General features: G+C 33.4%; 1 protein-coding gene across 11 annotated transcripts in view; it reads right to left on the bottom strand.

The window, feature by feature from the left end:
- Positions 1–22,981, bottom strand: part of LOC105218900 (E3 ubiquitin-protein ligase TRIM9) — a 160,240-nt gene extending 137,259 nt beyond the window's left edge. For 4 of the 11 annotated variants that reach the window (XM_029044652.2, XM_029044653.2, XM_011194772.3 and 1 more), the window contains exons 1-2: positions 22,673–22,923; positions 20,239–21,719 (exon numbers count right to left, since the gene is read on the bottom strand). In XM_029044652.2, coding sequence (XP_028900485.1) covers positions 20,239–21,204 — 966 coding nt within the window. In that variant the 5' untranslated portion in view covers positions 21,205–21,719; positions 22,673–22,923. Of the gene's footprint in view, positions 1–20,238; positions 21,785–22,635 lie in introns of all 11 variants that reach the window. The other 7 variants (XM_054227941.1, XM_054227944.1, XM_054227938.1 and 4 more) reach the window with 7 other exon arrangements.
- Between the last annotated feature and the right edge of the window lie 449 nt (positions 22,982–23,430).

Here is a 23,430-nt window from a genome sequence, read left to right as displayed (position 1 = left end):
AGCGTCTAGAAAATTTCATTAAAAAATGGCGACAAAAAATGCTTTCCCAGAGAGAATAGTGCGACCCAAAGGCGAGAATTTGTACAAGTATGAATTGGGATTAAGGATCATTAAAATCGGCTGGAGAACGTAAATTGATTTATTAAGCCTACGCTTCCTTTTTCTTTGAATTCTTTGTTGTTGTTGTTATTTTCGCAACAAACAAACAAATAAAAGACAAAGAAATAAAAGGTCAGCAGAAAGTTTATGTGGGAGCGTCTTAAAAACTTGACAACAGAGCAGTTAACTCAAACTGCTTCCGTTAAACGGCAGTGATAGAGCGAAGGAGAATCGCAAAAGAAACAAGTAGGCAGACGCGTCAAATTGGTAGTCGACTTATTCACGAATTTATTATTTATACACAGTGTATAGCGCTGAAAAGGTCAAAGGTCGTGGTAGCTTTTTTAATGTTCCTATTTTTTTAGCTCATTTCTTTTTTCTATAGCAGTTAAATGCTATTGGTGGCAGTTCTTGGCCGTAAATTGTTTTCTTATCTCCCACAGGATACCAAACGTCCAGTTGGGACAAATTTCTGCACAGACCCCAACCGTCCTGCGCTGTCTTAGCAGATAAGCCTGTGCAATATTTTATTTGTTCCTTTTGTACTTTGCGCGTATATTTGGGTGTGAGTTTTTTATTCCTACCAAAATAACGGAAGAAATGATTTTCACTCTTGTCAATGATATAAGTTTTGTAAGCGACTTGCTGAACTTTGTTTATTTTCACTTTTCGGTTTCTTCTTATCTCTCACCTAAATAATACATTTATGTGATTTTATTTTTAGTGTTGTAATTTTTATCGATTTTTTTATTGTTCACATATCTGTTTTGAAAACGAAATTCTACAAATTTGGTTAGTGCTTTAGAAATTAGATTAAGGTTAATAGTTTTTTATAAAAAAAAATTTAATTTGTAATCTTTTTAGTTTATATATGCATAAAATAATTAACATTATGGACAACCAGTTCAAAATAAGTTTAAAGAGTAGGGTTTATCCTATGGAAAAACTAGCCCTTTAGATATCATTTTTGGCTACATATCACCGATTCCTCGATAATATCGACGTTGCTTAGACTCAATAATGTTATTGTGAATAATTTTCATCAATTTAACCGAGATTTTTATTATAGTAATAAGGTTTCAGTATTTAATTAAATTAATTTGCGTTTGGAAAACACATAATTTCCTAACATTATTTGATTGAAATTTTTAACAGTGAAATATACTACAAAATACTAATATTTACAAGTGTAAAAATAGGCAACAATTTTGGACGAAATATATGAAAATGTTTAATATAAAAGTTCGAATTCCAACAAACAAATACTGCAACTCCATATAACAGACAGAAAACCATTTCGCACAGTGTTTTGTCTCATTTCGTTTGTCTATCCGTTATGTGTTGCTCAGGCAACGAAATGTATACAGGCATACTCGTATTTGATGAAATTTCGAACTGACAGTCAGTCATTCCGGCAGTTGGTTGTCGCAAACAGTTCACTTTTAATCAATATTAAGCTCCAGGCTTGAGCGTATAAATATTTACAGGATTTTACATTCGGGCGCCAACAGGCAAAAAAAGAAAACACTCGAGAGGCATGAGGGTAAGACGGTGTCGAAAGTAAGGTACAATGTGGAAATTGCAGCCCGAGGATATTAAAAGCATGTTTGTGTAAAATTCGAAATTCATTTTAATAATGCTGCGAACAAAACAAGAAGATAACTTGCAGAAACACTGTATTTTAAATAACGCAAAATCGTTGCTGCCGGCACAAGTGGGACAAACATACTTTTAAGAGCACATTCTGCTTTATTAAATATGACGTGTATATTTGTTGTAAATATGTATATGATTTTGGGCAATGACACATTTGTATATGCATGTGGGTAAAAGAAAAAATGTACTAAAATATAAACTTAATTTAACATATTGCATTTAAGAAATGTTGATTAGAGAGTAGTTTGTCTCCACTATATTATCGAAATTTCTGATTGTCGAAAAGTAATTGCAATGAATACAATACAATATTCCATAGCAATAGTATTATAAACTATAATAATAAATCAAATAAAATATATATAATTTGTTATTTATACCTTTAAATGACAGTGCACAGGTTATTGAATTTATTCAATAAGTTATTTAAGTATACATATATGCATAAGAGTTCATACCTGGAAGAGAATTGAAAATATTATTAATAAATTATCGGATACGAATTTTGTAAGGAATTTGAGATACGTAATTAAGAGTAGTTTGAATAAATACTAGATAAAAGTAATATTAATGCTACACATTCTCAGCACTAGTACTTTTAATTATATTTAATGCTTACATATAAGTATTATTGCATTATTGATGCATTTATAAATAAATCAATTTCACTTACACGACATTAGTATGAATTATACAACACAAAACAAGATTTACATGTACATTTTCTATTAAGTTCATATTGAGAATTTGTTTTTGCTAGAAGGTGTCGCCGATACTGGACCAAAGAGCAGCAGTCAGTATCATTGCTGTCGCTATAAATCTGCATCATATATAATAATTTACATAGCTAGTTTTAAACTGAATATGATTATTTTGATTTCTCGAAATACATACAAAGTATTTTCAATGGATGATTCTCGGATTTGTTTTAATATTTTTAATCATGAAAAAATAAATATAGAAATTTCGAATAGCTTCTGTATAAAATATTTAGCCTCCATAGTCGCTTAAGTAAATATATCTGTTCACAGTTTATATATTCTAAACAAACTAAATGTGGACAGCTTTTAAGCTTTTCTTAGAATATAACAAAAATACGTTAAAACCTTAAATCTTTTAACACAAACTGATTACCAACTTAAATTTTTTATTTAATAAAAGTTATTAGAAATAAATATTAATTTTTTAAGCACAATACACTTTAAGTAGAACTTAAGATTATTATTATTATAACTGGTTATATAATATTAAGACATTTATTGAGTACCGAATTATCAATCGAATGAAAATAGTTTTAGTTCCAACATAATATTAACGCAAACCCACTTATTTGTACGAACTGTATGTATGTATATATATACGTATTTCGGCAAATATATATGTATACATACATCGGTTTGTACATTTCCGATAAGAATCTGTAGAAAATGTCTTAAGTATTTGGTTTATTCGTCAATTTGTCTGCCCTTGAATAGTTTACAAAGTTGTCACTGAAGTCAATAAATATTCTCCTCTCCACCTACAAACAAGTCCCCAATTACCACAAGTCACTTTCGTGAAGCTGTACTGAACTTTCGCAAACACCCCTTTTGGCTTAGCGTTAATATGGAAATCGTGAGAGGTTAAGTACTGGGCATGCAGTGAATCCAAAACCATTTGACTATTAAGTTAGGTCACAAATAGTGAATCGGTAACGGGTATTTAAAGCGGTTCTATAAACTTTTGATGCATACATACATATGTACCATAATTTATGTGTATTTCCTATTAAATAACATACAACATAACATAACACACAATTTGGCCCATATATTCAGCATTAAGTCCAATAGAAAAACGAAAATCATCATATATGGTATATAGGCTGAGGTAATTCCTGAACCGATTTCACCCATTTTCATCACCAACATACATTTTATCTAAGATTACATATATGCTAATTTAATTTAGCTAAGAAATTTCATATATTACCTGATTTATAAGCTATTAAGCCCATCGTATTTTTGAAAACCCTATAATTAGCTATGTGACAGCTAGGGGAAGTTATGACCCGATTTTAACCATTTCTGGTACAGAGACACACTTTCGGTGAAAAATTATAGTCCGCACTTAAACGGGGATCACTGTATTATATACGCACAAAGTGCTTAGTATATGTATGTCAATATTTTTATACTCTCGCAACATGTTGCACAGAGTATTATAGTTTTGTTCACATAACGGTTGTTTGTATCACCCAGAAATAAAAGAGTTAGACATGGGGTTATATATATATAAATATATAAATGATCAGAATGACGAGAAGTTGAAATCCGGATGTCTGTCCGTCCGTCTGTCTGTCAATTTGGTACAAAGGATCGTCGTTTCTTTTAGCCACTTTCTTATACAGTCCAAAAATGAAAGAAATCGGATAATAAAATTACTAAAAGTGACTTAGCTCACTAACGAAAACCGTCAGAAACACTAAATTTTACATAAGAAATGTCAGATGGAAGCTGAACTCAGATTTTTTTTACAAAATGGGAAATTGACGTGGCGTCGCCCACTTATGTGTCAAAAATGATACCTCAGAAACTACTCGACCAATATCATGCTATACCCCCCCGGATATCGAACATTAAGAACTGAGTGCCTAAGGGTAATTTTACACCGAAAATGTCGGTAAATGTCTCAGATATTTTATTATTATGATATTTGAATGCATGTTGTTGATGAAAATGAGTGAAATCGGTTCAGGATTACTCCAGCCTATATACATACTATACATATATGATAAGTTTCGTTTTTTTATTTGACTTTATGTCGAATATATGGGTCAAATTGTGTGTGATTGCACCCGAACTTAGCCTTTCCTTACTTGTTTTATTATTTATTTTTGACATTGAATCACTTAAGCGGGGATTACTATATAGCTGTATGAATGTATACTGTTATGCGGAAGATAAGAATTTATTGATGTATGAATGTTATCGCAAAAATTTTTTGCAAATAGTTTTTGCCGAACATGTGCACAAATTTACTTATTTATCATTATTAACGGAGAAATGGCAGCAGTTACCTTGCTAATGACGTACGCGTGCTTGATTTGATATAGATAATAAGCAGGTCTGTAAATATTATCATATATACTTATATACATACATATATCAAGTCAATAATTATGTCACACCATAATGATGAGCTGATTTCATATAATATGAACTTAATTATTATGCGTTATTATATAATTATTTTATGATAAAAGATACGGAAAAATATACTTAAAGTAGAGACAAATTTTGTGAAATAAGCATATGATCCGGAATTCACATCTAATGGATAATGTTGCAATTAGCAAATCCACTGCTGGAAATACTACTTCTAAGCGCTACGCCTTTAGTACATAAGATTACATAAAATCGTGTATCAATTAATTAAACAAGCATCGGGAACTAGAAAAGGCGTTTCAATTCACATTTTCATTCCACCAACTAGTGAAATAGTGTGTATCTAGAAACTACCCCAACCCTTGTATAATTACTACATACATAAATAAATTGCGAGAATATAAACTGTTCGGTTACACTCCAACTTATCCCTTCCTTACTTATTTTTTATTAAATTTTAAATTTATAAAGATTATAGTAAAATTATTATCCGTAAGTCACATTAATATTTTAAATAAATTAAGTGAAATATAAATAAATTAAAAAAAAGATACATGATTATTCCACTTGTATCACAATTCGCGTTGATCTTCTGCAGCAAAAACTAAGCGCATTTTAATGTTTATCTTTTCAAATTGCTATGCCCGATTATTTATACATTTAAGTGTGTTATATGCAGATTAATAATTGCCATGAATTTAAAAATGTATATTTATATATATTTATTTATAACTGATTCAGTTGGCGAGTGTAAAGGGGTTCATTGTAATTTCAGCGATAACTTTTAATAACCAAAAATAAATGGAAATTATTTATTAGTAAATAAATCGTATTTACAGTGAAATCGATTAAAATGTTTGCATGCTGTGTTTTCGCATAGATTAAAATGATTTATTTTTTGCTAAAAGAATTTTGTATTGACGATTTCAATGCGGCGAAATGAGTTATGATTTTGTTGCTGGTACAATTTGATTACCGTGAGGAATTGTACACAAAATAAAAACCGCACAAAAGCGATTTGAAAATCAACTAATGGACACATTTTAATTTTCGCACACACACATTTGCCAATATACATACCCTGCCAGCCAGGCCTAACCACTTTCCCCTCATGTTTCTTCAATTACTAACACCAACGCACACGTTTGGGTTGTTTTGTTTTTGTATTCGTACGTGTGAGGGGAATAGTGGTTAAAAAACTCACAAGCAGCTATGCTGGCCTATGGCAAACTCACCACTTTTTTACCACTTTTGTGGGTTTAAAAAACTTCGGTTTAACCAGCTTTTTCACCACCTTTGGCTGGCAGGGTACATACAGATGTATATACAATCGAGTTTTATACATTGTGTAATAAATCTGTGTGTTAACATTTTAAATTGAGTTTGTGTGAAAATAAAACTTGTTTTTTTTTTATGATAAACATTTCATTTGCAGAATTGCGATTTTTTGATTTTCAGTGAGTTTCAAACGTTGAAATTTCGCTCGAAAACGCCTGAAAATTATTCATAGCATTATAGTATGTACATATAAATGTAGGTATTTAAGTATATAACACAGACACTTTAAAAATAGCCATTTTTGATATAAACCACATGCCATTTTAACTTTTCGTGATTTCTTATTGAACAGTTTTCTTTCCCACATTACGTTCGAGTATTATCTGTATAAGCCTGGGAGTCCACTAATTTCGAATTAATTGAGAATTTGATAAGGCCAGCCAACATAAAAACGAAGATCTCTCTCTGTAGACCAAAAATATATACCATAAATTGAAGAAGAAACCATTGAACTTCAGAGTGAATCTCTCGCCGCGGCTTGCGACAAACGACAACAGTTAAAGGCTCAAATATGCAGCAGTGTTGCATGGTATGTTTGTATGTATGCACATAAGTGCACGTATGACCAATACGGTAATTTATGGCGCCTGTCAAGCGCACGCCTCAATGCCACATTGCCGTTTCAAATATACTGCATGTATGTGAAAGCATTTGGCTACTCAAAGTGCAAGCATTCGAACTTTAACTTTAATGAAAAATCAATTTCGTCAAATTAAGCGCAACAAAAAAGAAAAGATAGTGAAGAATAAAATACATATAATAAATGCACAACCCGATGTGCGAGCTTTTGTGACAGTATTTTGAATTTTTCACGCTGCACAAAAAAAAAAAACAAAAATGTTAGGGAAATATCAAAAAATATATTTTTATGACCAAAAAGTTATAAAATATGAATTTACGACATTTTTGTTGCACTTTAATGTGACAGTTCGTATGGTTGCGCTTCGTTTATGTAGCTGTTTTTTTTTTTTGTTTTTTTTTTTTTTGTTAAATTTTATCACTTTATTTAATTGCATTTCTGTTTGTTTCTCCTTTTATTTGGTGCTGTCACAGAAATGTTTAATTTGGCAGCCACAAAAAGGCAAATACGGCGCACGAGAATGTACATATTATCATGCACAGCACATAGGCAGACATATGTATGTATCTGTATACATATGTCTATTTAGACTATGCGACACTTACTCGACGGCGTCAACCGCACTTAACGCTCGCGCATTATCGCCTAATCATCTAAGTCCAATACTTCATGTTTGTACAATATAAAAGTCAATCACCAGCAACACATGCGCACTCTTCTTGTGGCATGTGACTTGTGGCTTGTGGCAGTTTCAGTACCCGTTCATCAGTACTAATTTAATATCCAACAACAATAGGAAGAGCGTATTGTCGCATATGTGACACTTCTGTCGCCCAGTCTGCCGAGTAGCTGAGTGGCTATATGGTGGCTCCTTCTAGTTAGGACTCGTACGTATGCAAACAAGGCAAACGCCACACCACCTTCCCTCCATGGTTATTTTATTATCGTTATAATTTTAAGCACTAAACTATCAACACATTTCGTTTTGGCTCGCGTCAGTTGCGACTTCGCCTAAGTTTCGCTTCATTTTATGACTAAGCGCAAGCGAGGAAGCAACTAGCGTAGAAGCGTATACATGTTATATTTAATTTAGCTATATTTGCTATATTTGCCATCTGTTGATAAGTGCTATGAGTAAGCTCTATAAACATACATATGACCTTGCGCAGTTATCAGAAGGTTGATTAGGTTTCTTTATTGGTTTGCGAAAACTGACAAGTGGTTTCTTCGAATCGGCTGATAAAAAGTGTGAATATTCAATACAAATAATATACTTATATATTGCACTATTTATCTATATACAGTATGCAAAATCCGTATTCGTACACCCTGTATTTTCAGCGAAAATATACATTTTCCTATTTTGAAAAAAAAAAAACTAGATCTGAATGAAAAATACTGCAGAATGCCAAATGTATTGATTTTTATATAAAAGTAAATAATATTTCCATAAAAAACTAAAAATATAGCATAAACACACGCAAAATCCGTATTCGTACACCCCTAACTGATACCTATAATTAATAGCATTAATTAAAATTTGTACTTAGTGAGATATCATTTTTGATTAATAACTTCGTACAATCGACTTTGCGTTGATTTCCAAAACTTTTTCGTAAGTTTTGATGATAACTTCTTGCACCTCCTTTACAAAGTTGTTCCGTCCCTAATATTGTTTAATCTTGTTAATTTTCAACCCATTTTTAACGATAGACAACAATTTTCAATTGGGTTTATATCTGGACTTTGCGGTGGAACAGATATCGACCCCCCAATCCAAGTTTATCTGGACTTTGGTTGAAATTTTTTCTAAGAATATCATTATTATTGTTTCAGGAAAAATGTTGGAAACAAATTTTTTTAGCTCCTAACCGGATGTAACCTTTTAAAACATTCAAATATTTTATTAGAAATTGTATCGAGTTATATTTCACAACTGTATGCTTTAAACGACCTTAGATATGACTTTAAACGCCTTCGATAATCTTACTCTAATACCATAATTCGACTTCAACAACTCTTCTCCACTCAAATTATTTGAACTTGTATGGCAAAATATTGAAATTTATTTGCAACTACTACTTCTACTTCATATAGTATAATGTGTGGACTAATAAAACTCAGTAAGTATATGGTACTTTTAATACATTTTCCGACTAATCATTTAGCATTAAAATGTTGTAAATAAAAAATGTTCGTGTTTGATGCCATCAACACTAGCAGTCGACGCTACGTCATAAAGGGCTACGCATGCAATCGGACGATCTCAAATGTGCAGCTATACTAATCAGATGAATATATATGTATATTTACTCATATGTAGTGAGCAAAGGGTCTAAGTCGACGCGTGTGTGGCAACTAATCACCTAACAGCCTACCTCATTATAGGCACAGGTTCCAAGCACCACGTTTATGCCAGTGCTCATAACTCTTATATACTATAAACGATGTATATAGTGGATAAATATACATATATATATTCGTCATATATGTATGTAAGTATGTAAGTATGTAAGTATGTATATATTTAACGGTATGTGCTCTAACTATAATTTCACGTGTTGTAATTTATGCGTTTTTTGCATGTTGTGGGGCAATTGTCAAGAGTGCTTGGAGCAATATATTGCTCCTAATATGTTGTGGTGGGTACCTACCGGGTGGGTGGGTTCACAACCTCTGTATGTGTGCGGCAAAGTAGTGGCTTTAGGGGCGTAGGCCGTAAATGTTTTACGATATAATTGCCATTTTAGTAGAGTTTTCCTTTGTATGCACTTATTTATATTTTCTTTTGTAGTTTTAATCATTTTTTCAGCAACTATTTATGGCGCTAGAAAATGGATATAATAAGTGAATAAACACTAGAACAATTGCTTGTGGGCCTAATGCTGATTACTAAGCCGAAGGAGGTTGAATGCTTTGCAGGTGTTTTGATGGTAAATGGCGTAGCAAAAAGGGGCGTTTAAATGCGATTGTGTGGTGGTCTCGCTAGTCATTATAAGCTCATTTGTTTGTGCTCTTGTGTCGACTATTACCTCCATTTTGTACGCTCAAAATTAATTGTTATTAAGTAAAATAAAGAATATATATTTACATTAATTTAATTCGTGTAGAATTTAATTTAATTCGGACATAAAGATAAACAACTATTTTAATATAATTTCTTTGATAGAGGTAATTTACCAAAAATAGAATTCATAATTATTATTCGATGAAATAATATAATATGTGCTTCTTGGATTTTTATTTTAAATGATTATATTAGATCATAGGGGAATAAACGTTCTACTCATTTTTTCAATTATGTCACTCATCACTTCCGCTATCACAAACATGCCACTGATACTATTACTGATTTGAAAAAAAGAGAAACTCAAATGGATACAGAAAAATAAATATACATATGTATGTACCTATTTTAGTACCGTCGAATTGATATCGAATACATTGATTTAATTTAATTAGCTGGTGGCGGCAAGAACAATGCTTATAGCAATTTGGTATACTAGACTAGACAGCGAGGCGGAGAAGTGACAGAAACAGTTTGCTTAGCGTTGGATTTTATTTGATTTAATTTCACTTTTGTTGCGCTTTGCAGATTGAAATTGACAGAAATGCGGAGAGTTGAGTGACCCGAACTAACGATATTTACTAGCAACGATATAAAATTGTACCATAACTATCGTCAAAGTCCAAACATGAATAGTTACATTGTATAGCAAATATTGTTTGGAAGCACTGCTTTAGTGTTGTTGTTAGAAAAATTATGCCACAAGCTAAATACTGGGTGTTGTAGAATATTTGTAACCTGAGTGTTTATTGAAATAAAATAATAAACGCCACTGATAAAGACCGTGACAATAACCGCAATAATCCTTCTAATCATTCTAGATAACATATAACTGCCTTAAAAAATGCAAAAGAAACTTGGATACACTTGTAAAATCGACTAATTCTAGAGTGCTTTACATGTGCTAGATCCAGTACCCTTACTTATTTCTGAGATTCTATACTTTCTGTAATAGCAGAGAAAAACTTTTTCTTATCATGACACAATACAAATTATTTTATGCTCTCATACGTATTTTTCAACTGTTTTCAATATTTCAGCGCAGACAACCCCTTTGCTCACCAGCCATAATCACTTTAATTTATATTTCGCGTCAACAATCAGTAATTACCCAATCCATATTTGCCTAACGCTAACAAAACTATTAATTATGCGATTTTTATTTGTATTTATGTGCAGCATTTTTTTTGCCGTCATGCAAAGAAGCTTAAAATGTAATGTAATTAGCACTAATTATAGGCATTGACTGATAAAAAATATTTCATCAAAATCGATGGTATGAAGGAAGCAATCAAAAGCATTCAATTAGTACGGGGATTTGGGAATTAATTTTCAATAACTGTAAATAAGTGTAAAACGGGAAAATTAGAAGCAAATCAAACAACAGCAACAATTCAATTTATTTGTAATTAATTATAGTGGCCGAATGTTTTGAATTGAAAAATATGAATTTTAGAGAGAAATAGAAAAATATATCTACTGTAAAATATTTTTTAAATAATATGTCACAAAATATGTTGAGCACATTCAAAAATTCAAACATACTATTTAGAATTGGGGTACAAGTTGCCATATTTAGTGGAACTTCTCTAACTAGAATCACCATAATCCACAAAAAAACTTCGAGTTAGAGAGACTTCCGAGTTACAGATGTAAGATAATTTGTATGAATTTTGACTTCTATTGCCAGTTCAATAGTTCGAATTATGGAGAACTCCGAGTTAGAGCAGTTCGAGTTATGGAAGCTCAACTGTAGTTATAAGTTATAAATGAAATTAAAAAAAAATACGATGGTTGTGAGCACCCCGTTACAATTTTGTTGCGATAAATTAAAAAAAAAAAAAAAACAAGCTGATTGACTGAAAAACAAAAATTTTCAATATACAACGAACAGAGCAACATTTTTTTAACAAGGGTAAAAGTTTCAAACTCTATGATTTTTCGACATTTCACGACAACTTGTGAAAGTACCCCAAATATACATATGTATATTATAAATTTTATTATTATTATTATTTTTAATTATATTCTTCACGAAAAAATCTGATTCGAGGATTACTCTACCGTTATTCGAAAAAAAATGCTTTAACTCTCAGAATCTATCTCAAGTACGGCATAACGGTAGTTCGCACAAAACCTCAACTCCTAGCGTCCACCTCTCGAAACTGTTGAAACAAATTTTAAGTGATTTTAACGAAAATAGTACAAAGGTAGCTTCAATATAATTACACAAAAAACAAAGATACAAAAAACACAACAACAAACAAAGGTTCAATTATGAACCCTGCCGTAATAAACAAGTCATACACATGTGTAACTGAAGTTTAATTAAGTTAGGGCATTACATTCCATTTACATTTTTATATATGTATGTATGGTAATTTAATGCGAATTAAATGCATGTATTCATGTGTCTACATTTCATATAGTAGCTCTTTGCGCTGTTTTTGGAGTTGCGTGGGCAATAAAGGCATGCGTGTAGAAATTTCCACCTTTCCATTAAGAATTTTACGCCCATAATACTGCTCTGCATTTTCCAGTTTTGCTTCGCTTATTTATTGCGTATTCGCCGGTACGCTCAATAAACAATTTCACATTTTTTACGCTGCACACATGTATGCAAGAATTACGGCGAGCTCTCTTAATCCATAATATTAATATAAAACCATGACATGTTTATTCGTAAATATATAAATGTTGATTTTATAGAAATGAGATAAGTTTTTATTTTGGATTTTTGATATGTTTAAGTTCATGTTAAGCGGAGTCGACTGGCGGATATTTCGAAACTGGAGTAAAATGAATTTTTAAATAAAAATAAGTACAATAAGGAATGTTTTTTATAAGTATTCTGATTTTGAAAATCGTCTGTATCAAATCCGAGACTAGGCAACCAAATTTTGGTATTTGGGATTAGTGAGAAGTCACACAGTCATCTAATTTTATAATATAATATAATAAAGGGTTGAATTAATATTTCACACGCTAAAAAAAAGCACTTCTGTTAACTGTGTGTGTATATTTCAATCTTACAGTATATCCTTGTGCCAGAATTTCCTTTGCTGTGCCACAGTGAGCATTTTCGGTACCCTTTATTGCGTTGTGATTATTTTTGTTAATAAATTGTGGCAGGTATTAAAAGCATTCCACCTTTTACCATGCGTGTATGTGTGTGATATCCAGACCCACATAGAGCACTCCACGCAACGCACACATCATTTTTCTCGGCTGTCATTGGCATTGTATTGTCATTACCGCGGCCAACTTTTGTTTTCACCTTTTTTCTTCTTTTCAATACGCCATTTTCCCCTTTGTTAATTGTTTTTTCCTTCTTCTTCTTTTTTTGTATTCATGGCTTTTGTTGTTGCTGCGGTAATTTTGCTCTGCTGACAATTCGTGTTGCGCTGGCAATTAAGTTGATTTAATCATCATCATACCTTTGAAGGAGCGGCTGCGAAACGAAGCGTATGGAACGTGCTGCTGAATTAAGCGCTCACATATCCTTTATCCGCTTACGTTGGACGGCACAGCGCCTATGCGTACATACCATAAACGTGCGTGTGTGTATGTGTGTTGCGTCGCGTTAGGAAAACTGCCCAGCCCTGTTGTGCGGCACGCAACAGTCGTGTTAATACATACATATGAATATTTATATGTTTTGAGTGCGCACAACGGTATTTCACGGTAAAGGTGTTATCTCTTTATCGCATTGTTTGAATATATGAACATACTCGGATGTGCGTGTTTGTGTCATTTATTTGCATTTATCTAGATATATGCGTGCCTACGTAATTTTTTCAACGCCCTATTATCCCTAACAGCGGGTGGGAGTAGTGACTTACACACACACACAGTCGGCTATGCCGTTGGAATTATGCTGTCTGAATTTATTAATATCAAGCCTACTTTACGGCGGTCAAGCCATAAAAGGCGCAAGCATTCACTACTCTTGTTACGCTCTCGACGGACGCACGCATATTTCAGGTGTCATCTACTCTTTAATTACCATACACGTATGGCACATCCATCATGCATAGATCCAACAGTTGTAGCCGAAACCCACCCGCCCTTTCGCGGACCTCAGTCGCATTAAATGTTTGTGGTTCTCGCTGCCTGCATTGCGAGTGAAAATGTTAATTAATTAAAAATTAAAAATAAAAAACGCCTATGACACCGGAAAAATCACAAAATCGTTTGTAATTAACGCATTAACGCATAAATGTGCGCCAATCTCGATGAGAATGAATTGAAAACCGAAAATAAAAATTAATGTTGTAAATCAATTGAAGTGATAGCAAACATGGGTTCATTAAAAAATCTGTCAATTCGGTAAATATTTTATTTCAATATGTAATTTACACGAACTTATTGACTTTGCCGATTGGCGTGCGGTGGAGTTTCGGTAAAGGCACGCATTTATTCTGGTTATTGGGGCGGCGAACGGGATTGTATTTCGAATTATTTCGGTTTAAATATTCCTTTTCAAATTGACAATTAAATTGTTAATGTGCGAATGGCGATTATTTGTGGAAATTTAATAAGCTGAAAGTATAGGTAGTGTGTGTATAGTATTAAGATCCGATTTTTAAATTTTGTCCATGGCTTAAACGCTTTTTAATTAATTACATGCGTAAAAGTGTTGCCAGATGCGACTAAAGGGGTCATTCAGGTAGTTTCACTGGACCACATGACAACATGATTTTTTGAATATACATATAGATACATATATGAATGTTGAGAAATATTAAGAAAGAAAAATATTAGAAAAGAAAAAATAGTTGGATGGCTTCATTCAACAAAATTAATTTCAATTTGGAAAATGGATATACATACATAGCTGACATAATAAAACGTTTAACAATCCGCTTAGAGCTAGGCTGGCCACAAAATATGGCTAATAAACAAACCCAAACGTATGATATCCGTATAGAGGTGAGGGTTTGCAAAACATAAACAAATGAATTATTATAAAGATTGATGTAACTTTATAGTTGATCCAAAATATCTGAAGGTACGAACAAATATGACTCTTCACACGTATTTCTACCAACATTTGTTGTTCATAAATTCAGAACATAATTTAAAAAATATTTGATTTGGACTAAATTATTACAAAATAAACAAGGATATGAGCCCTGAGTCTAAACAAACTCATAACCCGGAGTCCGGTATTGATCTCGATAGATATATACATTGCCACCTTTGTTCCATATTATCAATATTGGAATTAATTATAATATCCTAATTTCTTAACTGTAAAAGTTTGAATTTTTTTTTATTGAGAGGTTCATTTTTGGACTTATATATACAGTAGTTTTCCGAAATAACGAACACATTATTTGTCAGTCCTATTCGTTACATCGAATTTTTCGTTAATTCAAGTACTCACTTAGAGGTATGTTTTTCAATAAAAATTAGTTAAATATCCGTAAATTGCAGTTTAATAAATTGTTTTATTATTTTTTATTATTGTTAAAAAATGAAAAACTATATCAAAACAACTCAAATCAGCTAAATTCTCTCAAAATGGACCAATTTTGACACTTATATTTCTATTTGGTGCTGATCAACAATTTTAAGCTTTTTTATAAAATTCAACATTTATTCAATTTGCACATTTCTTTTGAATTATTTCAAATTATATTTTTAATTTTGGTTCAATGTTATTCGATTTTTTTCTCTTTCTTCATATGTCTTCTTCATGTTGTTCGTTAAACCGAGTACTTACAAATGTCCGATGTTCGTTATTTAAGGTACTCAATTGGCTTGTTAGTTATAACCGGTTTTCGTTAAAACGAATATTCGTTATTTCGAAAAACTACTGTACTTAATTAATAGCTTTATTTCTTCCATGCCTAGTTATTCTAACTTTAAAATGCTAAATAATTTTTTGCTTTATATCTATTTAGAATCGGAGAACAAAATTTCTCGAAAATGGCTGAACCGATTAATCACAAAGTTTTAAACAGGCTTCTGAACTAAACTTCTTAGTTCTTAATCGAAGATTTTTTTTACTGATAATTTTTTTTTTTTATTGAAGGCCAAAATTAATTTTTTTTTTTGAAAAATGCCATTAAAAAAATGGTTGAATTAACAAGATTATACATTACATACATTACGAAATATGTTTGATTTTTTTTAATTTCAATGATCCACTTCAGAAATATAGTGGTTACCGTAAAACGCCTTTTTCTGCGAGGGGTTCCTGGAGATCTGCTGCTGCAGCGGATAAGAAATTATTCAATACTTCAAAGTTACCATAATATGTGTAAAAATTCTTAGAATAAAAAATTTAGAAGTTTTCTGAGGAAAACAAATTTTGAAAAACCTAATTTTTTAAGGCTCCTAACTAGATATAACCCCTTAAGTTATTTTAATGAATAAGAAAGTTTGAAACTTGGAATAGCTCCTAGTATTTAATTTCAGTTTGCAATCCAACATGTTTTTGCCAATCCTACTATTTCGCTTTACTAATGCCATTTAGCAAAAATAGCTAGTGATTATTCACTTCACATCTCTTTATCTATGTGCGAGAGGAAATAATGCGAAAATTTCATGAAAATTAAATAGAATACTGTAGTGACAATTCGCAAAAGTAATGATAAATTGTTATTTATCTACCTTAAATAATGTCTTCTGTGCCATTTGGCAGTTCAGACGTCGAAAAAGGTGCAAATGATATAGGGGTTTGCTTGGTATTATTGCTGTTTAGCGACTGCGGACGATTATTTGCACGAAAATTAAAATTTAGAAAAGAGACAGTTGCTGTCAGTTGAAAGTGTAAAATGAAAAACAAACGAAAGGCAAGCAAGCCAAAGCAATGAGACTGGAAGATGAAAAATGTAACACTGTGACAGCTGACAATTTGGCGTTTTTTGCCATTTTATTAAGCAAATGTCGTAGCTAACGAAGTCACCGCGGAGTCAGTCGTAGCAGAAAGTACTTGGCTATACATAAAGCATACACAGATCATTTGACACTTACAAATACGCAACACGACAACGGCAAACACACCTGGTGAGGCGCAGAGAACACCAGATAAGATATGCAAAAATTGGAAATAAATGACTAACTGTGCGCGCATTTGCCTTATCTGCGAGCGCTTTTGGTGTAAGTGTGTGTGTGCGAAATGTTAAAATGATGTACTTGTCGTTAACATTATCGGTAAACATAAACATGCACACATACATACACATATGTATGTATTTATGTAAATTTGCGTGTATTTACAAGCAGCCAGTGATAATTGACAAACATGCGCAGCTTCGACGAATTCACCGTTCCAGCAGCGTTAGAACGATATTGTACACTTCTCTGGATCGTGTGTCAGAGCGTACGTTTCAACCTGTTTTGCTGCTTTGCTTTCCACCTTATCTACCATTAGTCACACTTCGCAAAGTCGAGTCAGCAAGTTCACGGTCAACTAAATGATTAGCGGTGGTGAGCCATTCGTCATTACAACCGAAATGCCGGCTCTCAAATGCAAACTATTTTAATGGTTTATTTGTAAATATTTATGTATATCCGCAAGCACGTTCAGTGTTCTGATACTGGCAGGTGAGTTGTGACAGGTAGTTGCGAAATCGCTAGTTTATTTACTTCTACATGATTACCTTCGCTTTCGAGCGCAGCTGCAGCACTACCTGTCCATTTGAATATTTTTGCACTTGTGTGTGCATTCCAAGTAACCAACTAATTTGCATAATTTACTCGCTATAATTTTTAAGATATAAAATCAATATTTAAAGTGGTAATTTGAAATCAATTCAAGCGATAGCAAATTGAGAGACATAAATGAATTTTAGTCTTAGGATGCGAGTCTTAGGGTTTCATACTTGATAGTTATTCATATGAAGATAGTTATGCATTTTATATATATATAAGAAATTATATAAGACAACCAAAAAATTAAAGAAAATATGTAGTATCTTTAAATAATAAAAGTTATCAAATGTCCAATTTTCAAAGTTAAAAAATTAAAAATAAGTAAATTTCTTGGTATCGTTGTAGTTTTTTATTATTATTATTTAGATTAGGTTAGGTTAGGTCAAGGGGTAGTTCTCCGCAACTACTTAGAGTCTCACTTAGACAGCTTCGACTGTCCTTTGTGACACCCAAAAACTCCTGACGAATGATTGATTCGACAAAGGGCCTGGACTGTATTACAAAGTTCTTAAGTCGACTAAGGTTGATTGCAGTCATTTCGGTGGGTTCGTCGAAGAGGTGTTTTAGCGAGCCACAAAAAACTCGCTATTGCACAAGTGCTGGTTGTTGTCCAGCGTTTAGTTTTAGATTAAGATTAGAATTCCACAAAAATTAATATTCATACCTATTATTATTATTACTTTAATTAAACATATTTTCAACCTTTGTGGATTACTGTATAGTTGTTTCGAATAAGTATTTCTATAAAACTATAATCGTTTTTACATTATTCCTCCGATTTTCTTTCAATTTCAAATGTTCTATTGTCCCATATTAGCACTCTTAACGAACCCGAATGTAAGCTACACTTAACACACTTAACTTATAGCATTAGTAATAATACTCAAAACTATGGAGTCCCCGAAAGAATATATGGCAGAAATGCAAATATTTGGTCAACACTCTGTAAATAAAATTTCGCACGAGTAAGCTCATCAAACACAGCAAAATCAAATAGTCAATGTGAATGAACATAAATTACCACTTAGTAGACGCACTTAAAACACAGTGAATAAAAGATGTGGAAGAAATAAAACAAAAAGAATACACACAAACCTACATTTGAAGCCATTATGTATATCAACGTCCCAGCTGGAGAGTATATACACGTACATAAGTCTCTTCACACTGCAAATAAAATTCGGTTGAACTGAAGACAATGACAAACAACTAGCCTTCTTTTGTTGACTCGGTCGAAAATGTGCAGAAATCGGTCGGTTTGGATAGTTCTTCCTCAGCACAACAAATCAATGGCAATGCCGAAAAGAACATAAAAAAGAACAATAATTGTCCGACATGGAAGCATGGCGGACGCATAAAGCAACAATAAAATCACACAGTAGTTACAGTTAAAGATGGCAGTTAAGTCTTGGATTAATTTATCGCCCAGCAGATTCAACCCTAAAGCTCACTCCTTTCACACAGCAACGCCCACCAGACACCACGCTCCGTTTGGGATTCTCTAGTATAAACAATTACATACATATGTATACTTTCTTACCGCTAGCCACAAAGCGCCTTAGCTGAGAGGAAAATTGTAAGAAATCACTAAATATGTAAGCGGCCTTTACTATCTCCGTTATACACAAGTTTATGTTTATAGATCCACCGCAACACATTCGGGGGCATTCACTGCCAGCTCCACCCCCAGCATGACAAATGCGCCCCGAGTCAAGAATGACAGCTCCAAAGCAATAAATTGTGCTGCAGGTCTCTGCCACATCTAGTAGTGAGGTGCCAATACAATACCACCTACACGGTTGCTCTAGGCTCGATTAAAATTTCTTCTGCTGAGCAGGCGGAAATGGCTGTCAAGGCGGTCAGGGCAAACCAAACAACGAAAACTCAAAATATAAGAATACGGCTAAGACACGTCTACCAGTTAACTGGCGAGAGTTTGAGTTTGGTGAATGGAGTGACGAAGGAATTTTTGCTGACACAGACAGAATGGAATACGGTTGAGAGTGGCTACAGAAGGAAGTAGGAAGTGCAGCTTGTGGCTTTGCCTTTTATGTTTTATGATATATGTTTGCGCAGGAAAAACCGAGTGTAAATTTTCGGCAAGGTGCTAGATAACACCATGTTGGAGTTGTTTGTTTTGGTTTATGGGTTTTCTTTGCTCTTTCTTCTCGTCCTGCATTGTGTATTGTAATATTTTGTTTTATTTACTATGTATTTTCTGTATTAGTTGTGAGTTCACTTCCTTATTATTCATGAGATTGTGGGAAAACTAGCGGTTTTTCTTTGTTCGTTTACTTTTTGGGTTTTGTTTAACTTTAGTTTGTTTTTCTTCAAACGATGTTGTATCGTTTTTATAGTAAGAATATAAACTCGCTAGGAATATAACTATGAGAAAGTAGTAAATTCATTGAGAATCAGATAGGCTAACTTAAATAAAATAAAAACTATTGCATTTGTTGAACTGGGCATTTTTATGAATCAATATTAATGTTATTTATTATTATTTGTGTTAATAAAGACTTAAAGGGTGCCAAATTATTACAGCAAGATTATTCTAATAAGGATATCGCATTACCATGTAAAATATATATACTCTCCATATTATGTGGCATGTTTAATTAGGCAACGAAAATGGCACTATGTCATAAAATAATTAGTTTTACGAATATTTATAACTGATCACTAACCTTTTGTGCCTTACAAGTGACGCTGATGGATTGCACCTCATGTCCGGGATGTTGTTTCTCGGCGATGCACTGTGGACAGGCGGGCATTTTGCACACCAAACAGTACATCGATAATGTATCGCCGTGTTCACCGCAGACCGACTCTCGTTGCGATGCTGCATTACGCGGTTTCACCAAATTGTGTTTGGCCAAGGGGCCACGTGCTGGATGGCATAGCTCCCGACATGCATCGCAGTATCGTATTTCGCATTGCTCACATACAGTGGACGCAACCTTTGGATCTGTCTCGCACATTTGACAGCGTAGCGCCTCACGTGCACAAAAACGATCAACAATTGATTCCATGGTACGATAGGCGGGCAAATTGCGCACACCGCCCTCGTCAAAGAACACCAACTTCCGGCAGAGTGGGCAAGTTAGATGAAAAGCAGCACCTGGTGGCGCAGCAGCAGCGCCCTGCAGCAAACCTTGTAGCTGTGCAGTGCCGGCGTACGAAACCGGACGTGATGTGTTCGAACAGCAAACCACCCCAGAGTCTGCCTCACTCAAAATGCTCACCTTATCGGCTTGATCCTGATCGGATGTGACACTTTCGCTACCTGTAGCCGAGCTGGCGGTACTGGCGGCCGAACTGTTCGATGAGTGACGTGTCGATGGTGGATGTGAAGGTGGTGCTACTGGAGCGCCAATGCCGGCGTGTGAATGTACCGTAGCAGTTGTGGTTATGCTATTGCCATGTGCTCCCGTGCCGCCGTGCAGTGGATGGGCATGTATTAGGCAGCCGCCGTTGATATTGCCGTTCGAGACGAGGCCCACACTGGCGTTGGCAGCAGCCAAGGCGGCAGCGGGCGTGTACGCGGTCTGTATGTCAAGTGCACAACCCAGGCAGAGGGCGTGGAAACAGGGCAACAGCACCGGATTTGCGAAAAGTTGTTTGCATGTCGGGCAACGTAGTTCGTCTTCCATGCTAACGATGATGTGTGCGATTGGAGCGTTTGTAGATTTTCTTTTTTTTATATTAATTTGGGATCAGAGACTGCACTGTTAATATCAGAATTTCAAAGGTGTGAACTCAATACATTTTCCAATTCACGATTTACACTCTCACTTCCGTTGTACTCTGTACCACACTTCCGGTTATGGTTATGATTTATTTTCAGTTTGGTTTATTTTTATTTTAAAATTTTTTTTCCAATATTCACTTTGTAATAATATGAAAAATTTTATTACGTGTTATGTACACTCTCTTTATTCAACTTTATTTTACACTGGAGCTTTAATTTTGTTAGAATTTCGAAAATGTATTTATTTCATATTGCCCAATCTACTTTTTTGCTCAAATTTAATTTCACCAATTAATTTTCACAATTTCACTTTTTGTTTTACATCTTATGAAGAGTTAGTTTTATTTATTATTTTGAATTTAATTGGTTTTTTTGTTTCAGTTTGCACCTTGTCACAATCGAATTTTTTTCACAATCCTGTTGGAAACATTGAAATATTTTTATAAAAAATTAAATAATTGGAAATCATATGAGCACTTTCACTATGAAAAAAAAAAACAAATAAATAAATAATTAAAAAAGCTTTGAAAAAATTATAAAAAATAATAATAATTAACACTAAATATTTCACATTTTATTAAGCCTTTAAACTGGTTATACTAATAGTAATGAAAATTGTGCAATGTGTATAAGATTAATTACATTGATTCTGAGTATTTTGCGTGCTCAGATAAAATATTATTATTATATATTATAATTATTATTTTTGTTAATGAGAACACATTATTCAATCAACACGGTTTGACAGAAATATATAAATTCAGATTAATCCTCTGAAATAATTTCAAATCACACCCTTTATAATAATCGCTTTAATAATTTCAACTCCACAGCAATCCTTTTTGCACACAAATTTGTGCTATACTCTTTCAATCATAATCATCAATATTTACATCAGCTGAATAACACCCACTTAAGGTCCGCATTAAAGAATAAACACAAACACCGGTTATCGAGCAAAAGCACGTCAGCGTGGATTTTCAAACTTTGCAACGTCAGTCCCTAAGTGCAACAGCATTTCCTGTTTATATTCTTCTTTTTCACATTTCGCATTTCACACTTTGTCACAGCAGCGCAACACATGCTAATCCCCACCCCAATCAATATCACCTGCCTCGTAGGTGGCACGGACGAGTGTTTGCTGTTATGATTTGCGGCAAATCGGAAAACCCACTCTAGCACAACTTAAACAATAACACAAACAAAATATCGTTATCTCTTTATTCTCTTATGTACATGTCGATATGTATGATTATTTGGCCCTAAAATCCGTTGCCTTTCCCACTCGATTAAAATATTTTGCACTTAGTGTAATCTAGGAAATGATTTTTACTCAACGCTTTGCCATCACTTTCTCACATGCGTCTCACCTTGACAGCGAGCACTTTTCCAATTTTCGTTCACTATGCAAAAACACTTTTTAAGCTTTTGAATTTGCTTTTTTTTCTTTTATTTCATATTCTTCTCGTTCAATGGTTTTCTTTTAAACAACCCTCACTTAACGTTTAATCAGCAATTTATTCACACTTTCATTCAATACACTGGGCATTTTCTATTCACCGTGAAGAAAATCTTTTCCTCGAAATTTAAGCTGCCGCGCGTATGTCTTTCACTCACGATGTTTAACCAACAACAAGATATCTGAATACAGCCGTTGAAGCGATGAACCAACTATGCAACCGCTACCAACATGTCGCTGCATGTTCGCTGCTGTGGAACGTATTGAGCCAATCTCGAACTTGTTTGCAGCACCTTCAGTGTGGATTGCAACATTGGTTCGAACATGCAACTGTTTATTTTAACTGAAATATTTAAAAATTTGAAAGCGTCTGTAGGGTTTCCAAATTTTTAAAGCTAGTCAGATTCATTGTACTTGTTTTTTTAGTTAGTATTAGTATTAGTTAGTATTGTATTTATTATGAACCAAAAGAAATCCAAGAGTCAACTGACTAATAAAACGCACTTTATCTCAAACGTACCAATTTTCCAATTTCATCCAAGCTTGAGCCAAAATTACAACATTCAAATAGAGTAAAAGATACAGTGGAACTTCCATAACTGAAACTTCTTTAACTCGAAGTTCTCCATAACTCGAACACTTGAATTGGCGATAGAAGTAAAATTTCAT

This window comes from Zeugodacus cucurbitae, chromosome 3 (assembly GCF_028554725.1).
Source record: "Zeugodacus cucurbitae isolate PBARC_wt_2022May chromosome 3, idZeuCucr1.2, whole genome shotgun sequence".
In the NCBI taxonomy this organism is placed as follows: Eukaryota; Metazoa; Arthropoda; class Insecta; order Diptera; family Tephritidae; genus Zeugodacus; species Zeugodacus cucurbitae.
This window is presented reverse-complemented; position numbering and strand designations above follow the sequence as displayed.